The following is an 18,754-nucleotide window of genomic DNA, read 5'->3' on the forward strand; positions in this document are numbered from 1 at the left end:
CAGAATGGGCTGTACACTTGTTTTATACTTAGGTCCTTGAAGGTGTTCGGGGGCTAGAGAGGGGTTGTCTCTACCTCGCTGCCCCATGGTTCAGGGGACTGGAGAATTTATCCAGATTGAATTCAGATCCATGTTGAGCCACTCACTAGACACAGCATCTCAAGCGAGTCTTGTATCCCTCCTGATCATTGGTTTCTTCGTCTAAGTGCATTGCTCTAAGAATGCAAAGTGATTGTCACCGGTATGACCTTGGCATATAGCAGAGACTCCACAGATAATCAGGCTCATCTCTATTCCAATTGTCCATTGCTGTGTATCTAAGCACCCCAAAACACAGTGGTGTAGAACTATAACAATCATTTATTTTGTTTATGAATCTGCAGTTTGGTTAGGGATCAGCCAAGACCCCCGTTCCATGCTGTGCCGGCCGGGTTGGCTGATCTGGAGACCTCTTTCCAGACAGCTCACTCCCAGCTCTCGAAAAGCTGCCTGTCCACTCCCCTCCATGTGGGTCTCCCGACAGTGTGGCTTGGGTTTCCTCACTGTGTGGCTGCTAAATTGAAGGGTAGGTGACCCAAAAGACAGGAAATGAAAACTGTCCATTCATTAAATCCTAGCCCTGTGGGGGTGCCTGGGTGGCTCAGTGGGCACCTGGGTGGCTCAGGTCATGATCTCAGGGTCCTAGGATCGAGCCCTGCATCGGACTCTCTGCTCAGCAGGGAGCCTGCCTCCCCCTCTCTCCCTCTGCCTGCCTCTCTGTCTGTTTGTGATCTCTGTCTGTCAAATAAATAAAAAAAAACTAAAAAAAAAAAATCTTCGCCCTGAAACTACCCCCCCCCTTCATCGTAGTCCATCGGTCAAGCAGTTCCAGAGTCCAGATTTGGTGGGAGGGGACAGAGACTCTTTCTACTCCTAAGGAAAGTCTATCAACAAGTTGGACTATGTTTACAAACAGCCATGGCACAGTTCTGCCCACTGGCAACAAATTATTTACATTTTTAATGTAATTCTTTACTAATTTGACCCAGCACCTCCCAATATCCCGCAAGGTCTCACCCCATGATGGTGTTAGGTTCGGGCTCAATGTTCAGGGTCTTGCCACCTAATCTGCCTGAGGTGTCGTCAATCTCCTTGGATACAGTTCCTCACATACAGCTCCCTCTTGCTCAGAAGTCCTGTCAACTACAGACAAGTCATCTACTTCCACATATGACAGTGAGACAGACAGACTCAAGCCATCAGCACAGCAGAGCTCAGTGGAAGCCAGGCTGCCAGTCAGAGCCTGCCGGCCATGTCCTCGTGCTGTGGACTGAGCACAGGTCTGTTGAATGATGGCCTGGGCTCAAACACACTGATTGTAAGGGCAGCGGTGAATGTGTCACACCGTCACCCAAATCCTTAATTTGCTTTCTTCAAGATGAGAATAATAATCTCGACTTGATAGGTGCTTGGTGAGATTTAAATGAGGTCTTATACTAGAAAATGTCCAGAAAGTTCCCTGGCATATTCTTGAACTCTAATAAAGGAGAGCTGAATTTGAAATCTGAGCTATGCCAATATTTTGGGCATGATGATGTTTATTTCACAGAGTGGCTGCAAGACTATATACAAGGACATACACAGTGGATGCAAAATAGATATGAGGTACTTGTAAACTCTAAATTTTGTGAATGAAAGAATAATGTCTGTGTTTCTTTGGCTAACACCCATTGGCTTCTCCCCAAAGGCTCACCATTAGTAGGGTAGGGGCCCCTCTGCCTGGAGGCTGGGGCGGTGAAGGGCAGTGTGGCTAAGTGAGGGGGCTGCTAGTTAGACATAAACTAAAAGTCATTGGGCTTTTCCTTTCTTTTTGTGTTTGCCTTTGCCCTGGGATCACCAGATTTCATCTACATGGGATGCCACTCAAATCTTGCCTTCCAACTTTTTGGTGCTAGAAAAGATCTATGGAGTAGATGCACAAGCCAGTCTCAACTGGGGACAAAAGGTCGGTGTAGCAGGAATAGCAACATGGCTTCTGTGTCTAGGAGACAATCATGAAGCAGAAAGAACAGGGGTTTAGAAAATGGCAGACCAGTTCAGATCCTGACACTATGACATCTTGACTGGGTGGTGTGAGAAAGCTCCTTCACCCACTGGATCAACCTTCTCTTCTAACAAATGGGAAAATTACCATTCCAGAGGAAGGGGTTGTAGGAAGGCATTGAGACAAGGCATGCAAAGGGCTCCATTCAATGTCCAATGTAGAGGCAGAGCCAGACATATGCTGCTGTATTATTACTGGAAGAACATGGGATAATCATACCCACCTAATTGATGGGTATGAGACTGGATAAATGGCACACAGAGCACCTCTATAGAGCTAGGCTTGTAGAAAGTGCTCAGGACATGGTAGCTGCTACCGCTGTCATGAATCATTTTAATTTTAGCAGTAACAGTGTTTTGATCACACTTGAATAAAGTCCTAATATTCCTTGAAAGTTTCTATAAGACAAGGTTTAAATTATGTATAGAGTCAAACATCCTTTGAAAGATTTCTCTTGCAAAAGCGAGGTATATGAGCAACAGACTGATACAAAACAAGGAAATACAATGGAAACAAAAAGGGAGCCATATTGAGATGAAGGTCCATAATTTTAGTTATGGTCTAGAGCAAAGAGCCTAGACTGGCATTGCCCTGTTAAAGGCAACACCGATTTTTAGAGAGAGAGAATTTCTAAGTGGAGCAGAATTACTGAACAATTGGGATGAAGGGTATAAACCAGATATAGAGTTTTACCTATTTTTATGTCACTGCCTTCAGCTAAGATGTTTAGATAGAGTTTCTTACATCTTATTGGTGGATTCGTAGCTTTTTGGTTAGTTTCAGCAATTAGGGTAGACTCAATCTAGTATTTTAACTTCCTGGTCCCAACCACAACACTCCATGGCTCTTACTCAACCTTGCTTGCATGGCTGCTCTGGTTCCTAAAGGCCAAGGGCAATCTCTCTCAAAATTTCTCTTACGTTGCCTTCCATACTAGGGTGGTCCTGGGCGTACACCTTTGATGCTGCAGCTCAGTTGACAGCAGACTGGGGGATACAACGCTGTATTGGTTAGCTGTTGTTACATAATGCTACATAAGAGCCATCCCCAAACTCGACAGTTTTCTGAGGTCAGCTACGGAGCTCTGCTTCAAGCTGTGACAGTGAGAGTGAGTCTGGGTCTGATGAAACAATTCTGTTTCAAGTTGAAGGTCTCTAAGCTGGCTGAGTTTTTCAGTTCATGGGTCTCTTTCCCTCTGGGAATAGAGGGTTATCCAGAGCATATTCTTGTCATGATATGACAACAGGTATAAAAGGTATCTCCAAGTGTTATACCCTCAGGCAACCATGTCCAAAAGTAGGAAGGGACACAAGACATACCTTTTTCTTTGGATCAAGGGAGGCATCCTTCCTCAGAAGTTACCCAACAGATTTGCAGCTCATCCACATCTCGTCTGCCAGAACTGGATCCCACATCCGCCTCCAAATGTATCCCTGGAAAAGGGAAGGAGATTACCATGATGGGCTTAGGAAAATGCTGAGTGAGTGAATGGATTCTTCCAGAGATGAGTAATCCTCCTTTACGTTCCAACAGCACTTTTAGGAACAAGCTAAAAGTATACCCAGGTTTAGGGAAACCATGTAAAAATGAAGGGCTCAGGGGAAGAGGAGAAAGAGGGATTCATCTTCATTTTCATTGCCGACCCAGCTGCTCAAACACAGCTGTGGAGCTTCAGAAATACAGAGGGTTAATATGCTCAGAGTTTGAAGGGTACACCAAAGCATCCCTAGCACGGGGCTCTCGTTTCATTTTCCAAAAAATAAAGGCAGTCCCAGTAAGGAACTTAATAATAATTATGATAATATACTATAATTAGGTATTAATCGGGTTTAGCTATCCCTAATACCTCAGGAGTACAAACTAAGTGCCAGGCACCTTTCTAACTGCTGTACGTATTTAAGTTAATTACTAAGTGTAGCTCATGAAGATCCGTACGTCAAACTGATCTCTATGAACCTTACTTCCAGATCTGTACACCCTGTGCAGTCCCCTCCCACACTGATCTGGGCTTGGTCATGTGACTTGCTTTGCCAATGGGATGTTAGCAAGTGTGATGGAAGCATAAGCATTCTCTCTGGGAAGTCAGCGGATAGGCTGGGAAGAAGCCTCGGCTAGACTACTGTGTGATGAGACGCCATCGCATGCGTTTTCCAGCCCCAGCTGAGCTCTCGGCTGAATGCAGCCCCATCCGTAAGTGACCTTCTGCAGAATCCTGAGAAATAATAAACCCATGGTGTTTCTAGCCACTGAGTTTTGTGGTGGTTTGTTACACAGCAGTAGAAATGTAGTAGAAATGGAAACGCCAGTGGAACAAATGCATACAGAATCTGCAGGCAATTTATATGAAGGACTTGCTTTCCTTTCTTACTGTTGTGATCACCCAGAAAAGCCCAGGGGATGACAGTAAGTCTCAGAGAGGTGGTGTCTTCATTTAACAAGTATTCATAGAGTGCTTGCTCTGTTCCCAGCAGTGTTGCTGGTCCTGGGCTCTGGCAGCAAGTACAGCCCCTGCCTTCGTGATGCTTATGGTTCATGACATGGACTCATCCTCCTTGATGCTCTGTGAAAACATTCGTGATGATCCCCCAATTGTTTCATGTGTGGTAATGACCTACAACATGTCTGTCCCCCATTTAAAGCCGATTCTAATCTGCTTATAATTTGAGAAACAGGGAGCCTCAGCAGGCTAAATGTCAGAGCAACTTGGCCTCAACCCTTCTCTCCCTCCCATCTTCTTTTTCTGGTCTCAGCCTCCTCATCTGTGGAGTGGATATAAGCATTATCTTCTAAAGCCACTGTCAAGATTACGGGAAGAGCAAATGCTCATAAGCGGTAGCACTCTTTCTTCTGCTCCCACGGCGGGGGAGGGGTGGGGTGGGGTGGACCTGCATCTGATTTCAGGGCAATCTTCATCAGAGGGCAGTTCAGGGGGGCATTGATTCTGCTCCCCTGTCCCCATCCTCTAGGACTCTGATGCTGATGACGATTTGGAACCTGGTCCTCCCGCTTGCTCTGCACCTCCCCCGACTCCCTGCCCCCTGGCGCTGGAAAGCTGAGTCCGCCATCCTTGACCCTGACCCCGTGCCTGCAGAGCTTTACCAAAAGCTCTCATGGACATTATCTCAATTACACTTTCCAGCAGGCCTGCGAGGCAGGTGTTCTCAGCCTCATTTTACAGTTGAGATACCTGAGGCTCAGAGAGCTGAAGTGACTCTTGCAAGGTTACAAAGGAAATTAGTGGCTGAGCTTCCCTTGAAACACAGGTGCCCATCTCCTGCCTTAGGCTCTTTAAGTTCTTAGCGCTGCTGGCTGCCCCCGTGCCCCACGCTGCATCACAGAGATGCTTGCGAAGCGTTCTCGAGATAGGGAGGCACACTCGATTCTTTTCTTGCAACCGTGTACGTTGGAGGCATTAACATTCACCCAGGAGCTGCAGAAATCCACTCAGCTGGAACCGAGACCAGCGAGAAGGGGACTGACCACATTTGTTTACAGTGGGCTAATCCGGCTCCGTCTCTTGCTCCGCACAGCCCGGCTTTCCGAGCGGGAGAAAGTCTAATTACAGACTGACAGCCCGGAGTGTCTCCTGGGAAGACAAGTCCTGAATAAAAGTATTAAGAGAGACTTGCCTGGTTTGGAAATAGCTATCTGTTTGTTTCCTAGTGCTGCAGCTCTAGAGGGAGCGGCTTAGATGGGGCTCTCCGTGCACAGGATTTCAGCCTACACGGGGCAGTGGAGAAGAGCCGGCCAGCAGGTGTGGACACTGAGGCCCGGAGAAGTCAAATGACCGTACCAAGGTCATGCGGTGTGATCCTGGTGAGGCCAGCACACGGATCCCAGGCCTGAAGGGGGAGCTTCTGATTCCCACTGTTCCCTTCTGTCCTCCAGCGTTTCCCCTCCGTGTCTGGTGCATGGAGTTCCAGCATCTGGGAGTCGTCTCCAAGCTGGGTTCTCTGTTTCCTCTCCATCCTGCCCCAGAGTGTGCCCCACAGAGTGCCAAGTACAGGCGGATCATGGGGCTCTGCTGCCTCAGTCTGTTCAGCAGCTCCTCCACATCCTCAGCAATGGAATGAACTGAAATCATCTTGGCCAAAAAAAAAAAAAAAAAAAAAAAAGCAAGCAAGCAACCAACCAACCAACCTGGTCTTTGTCCTTTTGCTCACCAGATGACTGATGGTGTCCCTTTTGCATCTTCGTGGTTTTGCTCATGCTGTTTTTTCCCTTCCTCTGTCTGCAGACACTTCTACCTGCCCCTGCCTCCTTCAAAGCCCAAACTGCAGGAAGCAGCTGTTTCTGGATGTTCCCCACGTGGTCCCTGCTGATCTCCATGGTACTCAGTCTGGGGCATGCACTGTGACGGGGGTGCCGGGCTGCATTCTCTTCATCTCTGGGCATTTAGTGCCCTTCCCTGTACCTAACCCCAACCCCCAGTGGAGCCAATGTAATAGCTGATTGCTTAGAATGTGCAGCTACTTCGTTACGTGATGGTGAATGAGATGGGCTTGGTCAGCCCCCCAGCGCTTATGTTCTGATGGACCAGTCCACTTGGTCACTGGTGGTCTGAGGCTGAGAGGTCACAATATCTTTACGAAGCGTCAGTTAAGCAGTAGATACCTGGCTAGATAGCATAAAGATGCCTAAAATATATAGGGAAATGGCACACATGAATGTCTACTGCGTCTGTCTCTCAGCAACCCTCTCTCCATTACCAATTTCTCAGATAGCGCCATGAGTACCAGCTGAGAACAGGCTCCTGAATGTCCCCAGGAGGGTGTTTATGGAGTACAGGCCGTGACAGAAAGGGCAGGAAGTAAGGGGATTGATTACAAAGAGAAACGGCATCCATGGTGAATATTTGTTAGGTATGATGTGTGTGCAATATATAAATATTTGTTATGTTTGTATATATGAAACCATCAAGCCCATTATACAGGAGGGGTAATTAAGGCAGAATGTCCGAAGTGGCACAGTTGATCGATGGTGGCATTTGGATTTCAATCCAGGTATGCTGTACGTGAAAGCTGTAGTTTTCCTACTGGGCTTCGTAAAACCCAAGTACGGAATATCTAGTAGTGCCAGCCCTGGGGTACAAGTTATTTAAAACCAGCCCCTGTCCTCCTGAAGCTCCCAGTGCGCTGGGGGAACAGAAATTATCTTGATCCCTCAGTGGGATGCTGGCAGGAATGGAGCGTTGAATTGTCTCTAATATCTGTGCACACATGGCAGTCCCTCACTGCCTGCTCCTGGAGCACGTGGGGTCGGCCTGCTGTGGAAAGCTAGCTCCGTTCCCAGACCTGTACATCTGCTGCACACGGACTCTGGGCCAGCACAGCCCTGTCTCCAGGCGTTCACAGAAATCCCAGGTCGGGGGTGCCTGGGTGGTTCAGAGGGATAAGCCTCTGCCTTGGGCTTAGGTCAAGATCCCAGGGTCCTGGGATTGAGCCCCGAATTGGCCTCTCTGCTCAGCAGGGAGCCGGCTTCCCCCTTCTCTCTGCCTTCCTCTCTGCCTACTTGTGATTTCTCTCTGTCAAATAAATAAATGAAATCTTTGGGGCGGGGGAAGAAATTCCAGGTGGGAGCTGTGGCCAGGATGCAGGGGAATGGAGGTGAGGTACGGCTCACACTGTGCTCGGGGGAAAGGCATCACAGAGAAGGAAGCGGATCCAACCATGGAGCCTGGAGAACTGGCTCAGGTGTAAAATGGACACTCGTGAATTTCCCAAAGGACCACCCAGATTTGGCGTGAGCTGCTTCCAACCTGAGAAAAGATCTTGCATTTCTATGCTAATGAGCCCAACGATGGCTCCTTCTCATCCCACCCCTTAAATGCAAATGCAGAGCGTGGACATGAAGTGGGAAGCAGGAGGCACGCATTAGCCCACCCCTTATAAAGCCTCTCTTGAGATCAATTACTTAAACCAGCCCCACTTCATTTCCAGCTGAAAACCCACCGCTGTCTGCTGGCTGCAGCCCCGGCCTGGCCTGATGAAAGGATCAGGAAGGAAAACAAACATCACAGACATTGGGTCTCACCAAGGATGGAGAGAGGAGGTCGGGGAAGGAAAGCCAATGGACTGGGGCTGCTCACTCACTGTCTGCAGACATTGTGCCTGATGTCGTGTTGAATATTTTGTAGGTTTCTCCAGCGAAAGGGCAGAAGATCATCATGATCACAGACACACACACACACACACACACACACGAGTCATAGAGGCATGACACGATCCCATTTGAATTAGCTTCTCTCTTGCTTCTATTCTGTGGTTATCCCTCCATTCACTCTGGGTTGCTTTCTTCATCCCCGGGGAAATGATACTCATTCTCAGAGCTGAGGCATAATGGACAGAGAACAGGACCTAAAGCTGGAAGACCCAAGCCCTGTCCTGATATGCCACATGGTAGTTCTGTGACCAGACCCCAAAATGGTCTCAGGTTTTGAAGTTGGAAAGATTATAAATCTGTGACTCTGAGATTCACCAGCTGTGTGACAGCAGGCTGAACTCAATATCCTCATTTTTAAAATAGCACCATGACTACGGGCCTTGGAAGATCACTGTGAAGATTAAATAGATTGAAAAAGATTATTGAAAAAACCATGTAAAGTGGCAGGTACAGGGTTTGATACTCTAGCTACCTTGTTTCCATTTTCCCTCTTAATCACTATCTCTCTGTCAGGATTCTCTTGAGGATAATATTTATCTTACAAGATTATTTTGAAGATTAAATGAGAAAATATACCTGAAAGTATTATGAATAGTAAACTCTCTTTAGTTGATTCACAGGTTCACTCAATCGAATACTATTTCTTATTAAAGATTCAGTGTTAAGTGATATGGGTGATTACAGAGAAGGATCAGACACAGGATTTTCCCTAGAGAAACTTTCATTACTGAGATGTACCCCATGCTCCTAGAAAAACATAGTATGAGTCAAAACTGGAAAATGCTGGTATATATTTGCAAGATTCAAAGATAACATGGAGTTACTTTCCAGATGGGACCATCAGCCAAGGATCCGTGGTGGGCATGCTATTTGAGAAGACACTTGGCAGAAGGGTACGAGAGGATGGATAAAGGTAGTCCAGGTAAGGATCGAGCATGCACAGTCACAGCAGTGAGAAAGTGTGAGGAAGGTCAGGAGAATCTAGCCGAGAATGTCAGGAATAATTTGAGGGTGATGGTTCATGAAGGTTGCAAGGATAGCTTTGGATCCATGTGTGGAGGAATTTGGACTTCTAATTTGATAGATGATGGGGGAGCCACTGAAGGTTTCCGAGCAGGAGATTTAGGTTGTCAGGAGCTGTCTTCTTGATGATGAGTCCAGTGGTAATGCACAGGCAGATCTAGTCTGAGGAGAAAAACAGAGGCCCACTAGGAATCTGTCGTGATAGTTTCGGGAAGACCCCAGGCCATGAAATGGATCCAAGGGTAAGAATGAAGGAGGGAAGCTTTGGAGGAAAAACATTGCAGAGGAAATAGGACAGAATTTAAGGGACCATGTTGAGGGGTGCAGAATGAGAGAGGTGAGCAGTGGTTAAGGAAGGCCACTATAGTCTTGGGTGAAGAGAAAAGCCATCAGGGAAATCTCAAGAAGGAGCTGGTCTGGGAAAAAAGATGATGTTATCCACATGTAAAAAGAAGAAAATGAATTCCCCAGAATCCCAGGCATCAGGGGAAAGCAGACCAGATTTTTTGTGGGGTGGTGTTCCCCAACTTTGACACTATTGACATTTGGGGCCAGATAATCCCTCATTGGGCCTGGGGGTGGGGAGCTCTCCCATGCTTTGTAAGATGTTTAGCACACACTGTGTTCCAGGAGCACAATCTCCAAAGTTGTGACAACCATAAATGTTTCTGGATGTTACCAAAGGTCCTCTCAAGGGCAAAATCACTCCTCATTGACACCACTACAGACTCCTAGTGGGCCTCTGATTTTCTCCTCACATCACTCAAAAATTCCTTCGCACATGCGAGAAAGACGCAGAAATCAGGGACATCAGGGTTTTTTTGTAGGACCCATAACAGTCTCCACTTCTGTCAAATGCTTGCCTAAATGTCTGAAAAGATAGAGGCAAAACCAACTGAGTGCCTCATTAAAATCTCCACAACTAAATATTTCTTAAGCATACAAGTTGTTCATTAAAATTTTTCATAACTTTATTTGAGATGAATAATGATACTACCAGGTCATCCTGCTAATGAGAGAATTTAAATATTCCCAAAGAGATCAAGATGGCTGATAGCTTTAGACAAGCTACTTAACTTCTCTGAACTATCATTTCTTCAACTGCAAAATGAAATCAATCAATCCTCTATCATCGACTTGTGAGGGCTCAGTAAAATAAGACATATGACAGGGCTGCCACATGTTCAGTTATTCCTGTCTCTCCATCTCTACTTATTTAATTAATTTATGAATATGTCTGGAAGAGTAAGAGAATGTGTGTAGGTATGAGATCATTGGTGCAGCTGTGTAGCTGTCACCGTAATTCTAAAGAATGTTTCTGGAGATGTCTATGGAAGACATCTGGTCCCCTCAAGACACAAATATGCTGGGTTTTCATATCTAATATCTGGATGAAAAGCAGAAAGTCCATTCATTTACAACAGCTCTCAGGCTCCCGATGTTTGGCAACACATTGTAGAAACTTTATGTAACTATTAGCATTTTCTACATTTGGGCAGCTGTTTATGACCAAGCTGATAGACCAGTGTTAGCCTTGTTTCAGTCTTAAAAAGCAAATTGATCTGACTTTAGTAGTTCCAAGAGTCACTCAGAAAGATCGAATAATTCTGCGACTCTCTCTTAATTTGGCTTTGCCTCATTCTGAAAAAAAGATCTCTTTGCTAGACTGGTATTGGTTGTAAATCCTCCTTTCCTCAACCATATGGATATTATTTTTCAAAAGATCTGAAGGACAGTGGCCTTTGGTGTCTGAGATTTTAGGGTGTTTGGCTAATCAATACCCTAGTCACTAATTAACCACATCTCAATGAGAATTGAGCGAGTTCTGTTGGTTCCAAACATTACATTGATCTTACTGGTCCCAGTCTGAAGACATCTTTGACTCCTGCTCTCTGAATAATTTTATTCGTTCTAAGTAACATAGGGTGGATGAAATGTTTGCTGCTGCTTTCTTCATCTTGTCTTTGATGACTTGTCAGCCTGGGGTAACCATTCAGGAGAAGGTGAACCGGTGAGTTGGTCATAATTCTGCAAGATTTGTACCTAGGGATCACCGAGTGGGGCGCTAAGACACTTTCATGTTTGCAACAGGTGATTTTAGGATAGAATGTGATGTCTTTCATATTATTACCAATCCAGTGAAGAAGTGCAGGGCAGTGAAAAGAGCATGTCCTTGGAGTCCGATGGACCTAGATACAAATCACTCAGTCTAATCTAATCTGAGATCTAATACTCGATAGTTGGGCAATCTGGAGGGCACCAGTTAATCTCTTTGAGCTTCTGGTTCCCTAGCTGAAAATGAGAAAAATAATGTCTCATCTATAAGAGCTGATGAATATGAAATAAGTTCCCAGATATAAAGTATACTTGGTTTAATAAATAATAATTCTCTTGAGTAATGTCAGACAGCTAACCTCTACTCATCCGTTTGTGAATCATGAAAATTCCCATCTCATAGTGTTTGAGGGGAGATACAATTAGGTAATGTTAATAACATCATTTTGCGAAAGGCGAGAGACTATAGAGATGCTGGGTCATTTCATTCTTAAAATGAGTTTACCTTTTGCTGTAGGGTAATGAATGGAAGTGATATTTTCATAGGTACTTTGCAATTTTGCTCATTTCATTTCCTTAAATTGTCCAGCCTGGCTTCAGGTTTTTATATCTTAACATCAAATATGTTAATGGTGCTTAAACAGCCCCTTATTTTAGCTTTGGTGTAGTTTGAAAGCAGTCCTTGTCTCCCAAACACTGAAGATTTTAAGTTGAGCTATTTTATTCAAGTTCTTGTTGAGTGATTTAATTTTGAATCATTATTGCTTTTAAATGCTAGAGCAAGAGAGATTTCCTTTATGTAACAGATCAGGAGGGGGAAAGGCATTTTTTACAAGCAGTTCATTTGCGACTTGTATTTAAAGCAAATATGCATTTGAAAAATCCGAAAATTCACCTCTAATAATTACAAGATAAAGGCAAGAGAACAGTGGTAAAGGAAATCTCTGCTGAGATACTCGTAATTATAAAACTTATCATTGTAATCCTTTTTGAAAATGAACAAAGCTTCTTGATGTTTGATGAACTTATCAAAGAAGACAGACCAGTGAAGAGGCAAATTTGAAGTCTAGGCCAAAGAGAACCAATTAAATACTTCACAAAGTGCTGAAGTAGGAAATCATGAGGTCTTATGTGTCTAATGCCAGTTTATCTGACCCAGGCTTTGAAAATGGAAGATTACATGATAAAATGATTTTACTGGGTTAGAATTATGGCCCTGGCATTGACTGTCGGTGTGATCTCAGGCAAGTTACGTAAGTGTTCGGAGTTGTAAAATGGAAGGAAATTCAGAGAAACAAATGGATGAAAGTACCTAAGACAATGCCTGGTACTTTGCAAACATTCAGTGGAAACTACTGCCCGCGGTGTTGTGTGGTTGTTATTGTCATATTTTGATCTTTCCATTCTCTCAGATGGTGGACAAGAATTAGGTAGAACAAATGTATTATGTGCCCGTCGGCATGGATCAGCAGGTTTGGTCAGTGCTTTCAAACATTTACAAAACTTAAGTGTCACACTTTTTGCTCCAAATAAAATCTTATATGAGACCTAACAGTGAGAAAAACAGATGATGTACATTTATGTTTTCAATGGTACACTTAAATTAATTTAAAATTTTTGGTACATTTTTATTTTTATGAGCTCTTCTTTACCATTTGCTTATTATCAACCCCTAATAGAAATATGGGATTGAGAAAAACATTTAAAAATAATGGTGATGAAGGATACCTAGGTGGCTCAGTCAATTAAGTGTCCGCCTTCAGCTCACGTCATGATCCCAGGGTCCTGGGTTTGAGTCCCACCCTGGGCTCCTTGCTCAGTGGGAGCCTGCTTCTTCTTCCCCCACTGCCTGCTGCTCCCCAACTTGTGCTCTCTCTCTCTGGCAAATAAATAAGTAAATAAATCTTTAAGAAAATAAAATAAAATCATGATGATGAAAACCAGTTGTAATATCCAGTCTCAAGTATCAACAGATCTCCATTACATCTTTTATATAAATAATACATTTTAGCATGTGTGTTGCCTTAAAAAGCTTAAACAACTTAAGGAGGACATGTATTGCATGGAGCATCAGATGTTATATGTAAACAATGAATCTTGGAACACTCCATCAAGGAGTAGTGATGTACTGTACGGTGACTAACACAACATAATAAAAAATAATAATAATTTAAAAAATTCCAAATATTAAATTATAATGCTGGGCAAGAAATAATCTAATTCTAAAAAAATGTAATATATGCCTGATCATGTTATTTGTAAAATAAATTTAAGCTTATGTATAAAATGATTGTATGAAAATTAAAGAAAATTGGGGCACCTGGGTGGTTCAGTGGGTTAAGCCTCTGCCTTCAGCTCATGTCATAATCTCAGGGTCCTGGGATCAAGTCCCACATCGGGCTCCTTCTTGGCAGGGAGCCTGCATCTTCCTCTGCCTCTGCCTACCTCTCTGTCTGCCTGTGCTTGCTCTCGCTTCTCTCTCTATGACAACTAAATAAAATCTTTAAAAAAAAAAAAAAAAGTTAAACAATTTTCAGTCCTTCTAATTTCTTGAGACTGTTCTATAATAAAGAATATATGATCTCTTAGTGAATATATTGTGTGCACTCAAAAGCATGTATTTCTGTGTTTTTGGGTGTAGTGCTAATTAAATCAATCATTAAATCAAGCTGGTTAATGTTGCTCAAGTTTTCATCTTGTTCTATTTATTACTGAGTGCGGGATGTTGCAGTCTCCAGCTATCTTTGTGGATTTGTCTATTTCTCCTTTCAATTCCTGAAAGCAAAAAGAAGCAGTTTATGCTTTACGTGTTTTCAAACTCTGTTTCTCTATCTATCTACCTACCTATCATCTATTTATATTTAGAATAATTATGTCTTCTTGATGACTTGCCTCCTTATCATTATGAAAGGCTCTCATTATCCATAGCAATTGGTTTTGTTCTACAGTCTATTATTAGTATAACTATTCTTGCTTTCTTATGATTATTGTTTGCATGGTGAGTTTTTTCTACTATTTTATTTTGACTTATCTGACTCTTCGTACTTTAAGGTATGCTTCATGTAGATAGCCCATAAATGAATTTTGCTTCAGTATCTAATCTAACAATCACTGTCTTTTAATCACAGTATTTATACCATTTATATAAATTGTAATTACTGACAACTCTGCATTTGCTTATCACATTTTTATTTGCTTTCTATGTGTCCCATTTGTTCTTTAATTCTGGTTTTTATCTTTTAGATTTAATATTTTTTCTAGTTCCAAATGATTTATTAACTATTCTGCTTTCTTGTTGCTGTGGTTATTGTTCTTAGATTTACAATATATATCCATAATTTATCATAGCCTACTTTCAAATAATATGATACAGCTTCTGGTATTTTTATTCTCACTGAGTAACTTCCTCTGACATTTCTTGCAATGCAGAATGACTTTTGCTGATGAATTCTCCATTTTCAGTGACCTGAAGATGTCTTTATTTTGCCTTTATCACATCACTTTAAATATGTCATTCCATTATCTTCGGTTTGCATAGTCTCTGAGGAAAAATCTGCTTTTCTCTTTGTGTAATATGTCATTTTTTAAAAATTGACTGCTTTTACAATTTTCTATTACTGATTTCCAGCAATTTGATTATGATGCACCTTGGTATGGTTCTATAGGTTTATAGTTCTCAGCAAATTTGTAAAAAAGTTTTGCCATTATTAATTTAAATATGTTCTCTGTCTCATAATCTCTTTTCTTTCTGATAGTAGAGTCATAGATAGGTTAGACTGCTCGATATCCCACAAACCAATGAGGCTCTACTCTTGTTGTTGTTGTCTGCAGTCTGTTTATCTTTTTCTTCCATTTTGGATAGTTTCTGTCACTGTTTCTTCAAGTTTGCTAATCTTTTCTTCCACAGTATTTAATCTGTTGTTAAGCCATTCAATGAGTTTTTTCATTTCTGTGTAATGATTTTCAGCTTTAAAAGTTTCCTTGGTATTCTTTTGTGTCTTCCACTTATCATCATGTTCATGAGTCTCCCTCCATACGTGGATATATGTGCAGTAACTCTTCTAATGTTCTTGTCTGCTGCTTCCATCATTTCTATATCACAGACCTTTGGAATTAGGATTGACACAGACAACATCAGGTTTAATCCATCCACTTGTGTGGCAAGGAGAAAACTTGAGCCCCAGAGGGAGAGAGAAGGAGCATATTACATAACAACCAGACCTCTCTACCAGGCATCTTAAGAATACTGGCCAATTAAGCCTCATCATGTCCTCCTAAGGGTTGTTTTAAGTATTATCTCCTGATTGAGGACCAGAGCCAGAGAGGAAAGAAAGCAGTCTTACAGGTTCTAAATCCCTTGGCCACCTAGTGGAACAATCAGGTGGCTATTATCTCCACCATTCCTGCTCCCCTCACCCACCAGAAAAAAAGACCAAAAAAGTCTTCATTTTGGTAAGTAATGCAAATATAACATTTTCAACAAAAAATTTCCATTGATGGAGAATGAACAAAATTCCTTTAGAAGGACTGATGCAAACATGAGTAAGAACATCAAACATGGAGGATGACCTCTGTTTCATTAAATAAGACACAGAGGTCATGGACTCTGAGAAGTTTAAATCATGATCCTTCTCTGTTTTATTTATTTCACCAGGCATCAGAGTGTGTTTACCAAAATACCCTGGGCTAAGGCCATGTGACTATTTTCAAAGGTTGTCCAGATAACTGGAAATCAGTATGTATTCAAGCTATGTGCATTTTTAAATACTTTGAACAGTCAGAGTAGTGGGTGTGACTCAGAAGTGAGCCGTGTGAATGTGGACACTTTTGTTCAGGTTAACTAATCGTTAACTATACTTCAAGTGGCAGCGGGTATGGGATTTGGAGGGAGATCAATCTGGGTTTACGTCTTGGCTTCACCACTTAGTGGCTCCAGAATTTGGGCAAGTTAAACTAAGACTCAACTTTCTCATCTATAAAACAGAGATACATATTTAACTGAGTGCTTCTCAGGAGTTAGGAGAATTCATACTAAGTACTTAGCACAAAAATGGCACATGGTAAGGTTTTAAATATTATTTTTATTACTCTCTTTCCATTTTGTCAAAAATCCTTCATAGCATATCTTGGAATGCTAATACAGTGCATATGTTTAGTGTCCAACAACCTTCATATAAATCCTTGCTTTAACCCCACTGAGTCACCCAGGCACCCCTCATATAAATCCTTGCTTTGTCATTTTACTACCTATATACCTTTAAGCAAGTTTATTTCATCTCCCTATGACTCTGTTTTACTTACCTATCAAATGGGTGTAATAGTTCCCACCCCACAGGGTTCTTCTATTATTTAAATGAAATAATATAAAAGTGAATGAGGTAATATATTTATACCCAACATTTGTTCTGAGTTCCTACCATATGCAAAGTACACACTTAACACTGGCCTGCAAACAATATAGTTGTGACCTCTGCCTTATAGATCCTGCAGTGTAGAGATGGAAATAAAGTATGAGAAACTCTATGTATATGGCATGATGTTAACATAGGGCAGGCAGGTCAAAGAAAGCTACTTAGAGGAAGAGAGGCTTAACTGAACTGCGAAGTTTCAGCCAGATGAATGAGGTGTGATTATTGCATGCAGGGGAAACAGCATTATGAACCCACTGCAGGAAAACCTGGCATGTGCCTAGAACCAGAAGTTCTGTGTGGAATTCTGTATGCACACAGCACATAGAAGATACTTTTCTTTTGTTCATTTCATCCATCTATTCATTTGTTTGTCCATTTATTCATTCAGTGCATACTCTAGGTATGCTAGGTGCTAGACAGATAATGTTCCTACCCTCATGGAATTTACAGTGTAGTGATGGAGTCAATAAACATGTAAACAAAACATTACAGTAAAAAACTATGTTAAGTACTATGAAGGAAACTAATAAGGCCTTTTGATAGAGGGTATTATAGTAATGTAAGGACAGGGTGGCTGTCCTAGAGGTAGGATTTAAGCTGAGGGATGTAGGACAGTAAGGAGAGGCCATGTGAAGAATAAGGGAGAATGGAGAGATCAGCCTCGGTGAAGACCTTCCAGTGGCAAATGGCCCATCATGCTCCTGGCCCTGAAGGATGGGAACAGCATGAGAGTAGGGGATTGTTCCCTGAAAGGATGTCCAAAATGTGCAAGAGACCAGATCACAGGGGACCTTGGGATCCTGATGAAGAATCTGTGTACTAAAAACCAACCAACCCGCCAGCCAAAAAACACCAGAAGGTCTTATAATGGGGGGCAGGGATTACCTGTTCTCTAATTTAAAAAAATAAAAATCATCCTGGTGGCTGTGCAAAGAATGGGAGGAAGCTGCAGTGGGAGGTCCCAAAGGAGGCCATGGCAGTGATCTGGGTGAGAGATAACGGTACCTTAAATTAGAGTTGTAGCAGTAAAGGGAGACAGAAGGGAAGATATTTGACATATATCTTGAAAGTAAAATGACAGAAATTTCCAAAGGATTGGATATAGAGGTTAGGGGAAGGAGGTAGTTAAAGACCATGGCCAGGTATCTGGCTTAAGCAACTGTGTGTTACGGTGATTCCACTTTTGGATGTGGATAAAACAGAGAGAGAATCTGGTTAGAAGAAAATTAAGAGTTAAGGGGCACCTGGGTGGCTCAGTGGGTTAAGCCTCTACCTTCGGCTCAGGTCAAGATATCAGGGTCTTGGGATTGAGCCCCACATCAGGCTCTCTGTTCAGCAGGGAGCCTGTTTCCCCCCACCCCCTCTGCCTGCCTCTCTGCCTACTTGTGATCTCTCTCTCTCTGTGTCAAATAAATAAATAAAATCATTTAAAAAAGAAGAAGAAGAAAATAAAAAGTTGATATTTGGAGCCATTGAAAGTTTGCCATGCCTCGGAGGCACTGACTTGGATAAAGAAAACAGAATTTTAATGGAGTGGTCTAGATTGAAGATCTAAAGTGAGGAGGCATTAGCATAAAGTCATGGGAAGCCCAGGAAATGTTCTCACCTTCCTAAGAGTGAGAGAAGCAGAAAGAGAAAAGAAAGGCAGTACTGCACCCTGAGGCATTCTAGTTCGTAGAGAACTCAAAAAGAACTGGCCACAGAGGTCAGGAGGGAGGCAGGAAGTGTGGTGCTGAAGCTGTCTAAGACAGGCCAATATCAAGAAGGGAACAATGGCTAACAGAGGAAAGTAAAACCAAGTCAGAAAACTTTCCACCGGATTTAGCAACATGGAGGTCACCAGAGACTCAGCCAACTTTCAAAGTCAACTTAAAATACCTCAGTTTCATGATGTAATTTCCATGTAATAACTGAATGGATCTGCTTCAAGATGATATAATTAGTGACAATCAGTCTTAAATATAAGCTGAGCCAACGTAATAGGATGATCCTCTGGCAATAATCAGGGTTAGGCCTTCTA

At 42.6% G+C, this 18,754-nt stretch overlaps 1 protein-coding gene across 1 annotated transcript in view; it reads left to right on the top strand.

The window, feature by feature from the left end:
• Positions 1-11,114: 11,114 nt before the first annotated feature.
• Positions 11,115-18,754, top strand: part of C8A (complement C8 alpha chain) — a 65,186-nt gene continuing 57,546 nt past the window's right edge. The window contains exon 1 of the mRNA XM_059374885.1: positions 11,115-11,279. Within this exon, the coding sequence (XP_059230868.1) occupies positions 11,203-11,279 (77 nt within the window). The 5' untranslated portion in view covers positions 11,115-11,202. The remainder of the gene's footprint in view (positions 11,280-18,754) is intronic.

This window comes from Mustela nigripes, chromosome 14, assembly GCF_022355385.1.
Source record: "Mustela nigripes isolate SB6536 chromosome 14, MUSNIG.SB6536, whole genome shotgun sequence".
NCBI lineage: Eukaryota > Metazoa > Chordata > Mammalia > Carnivora > Mustelidae > Mustela > Mustela nigripes.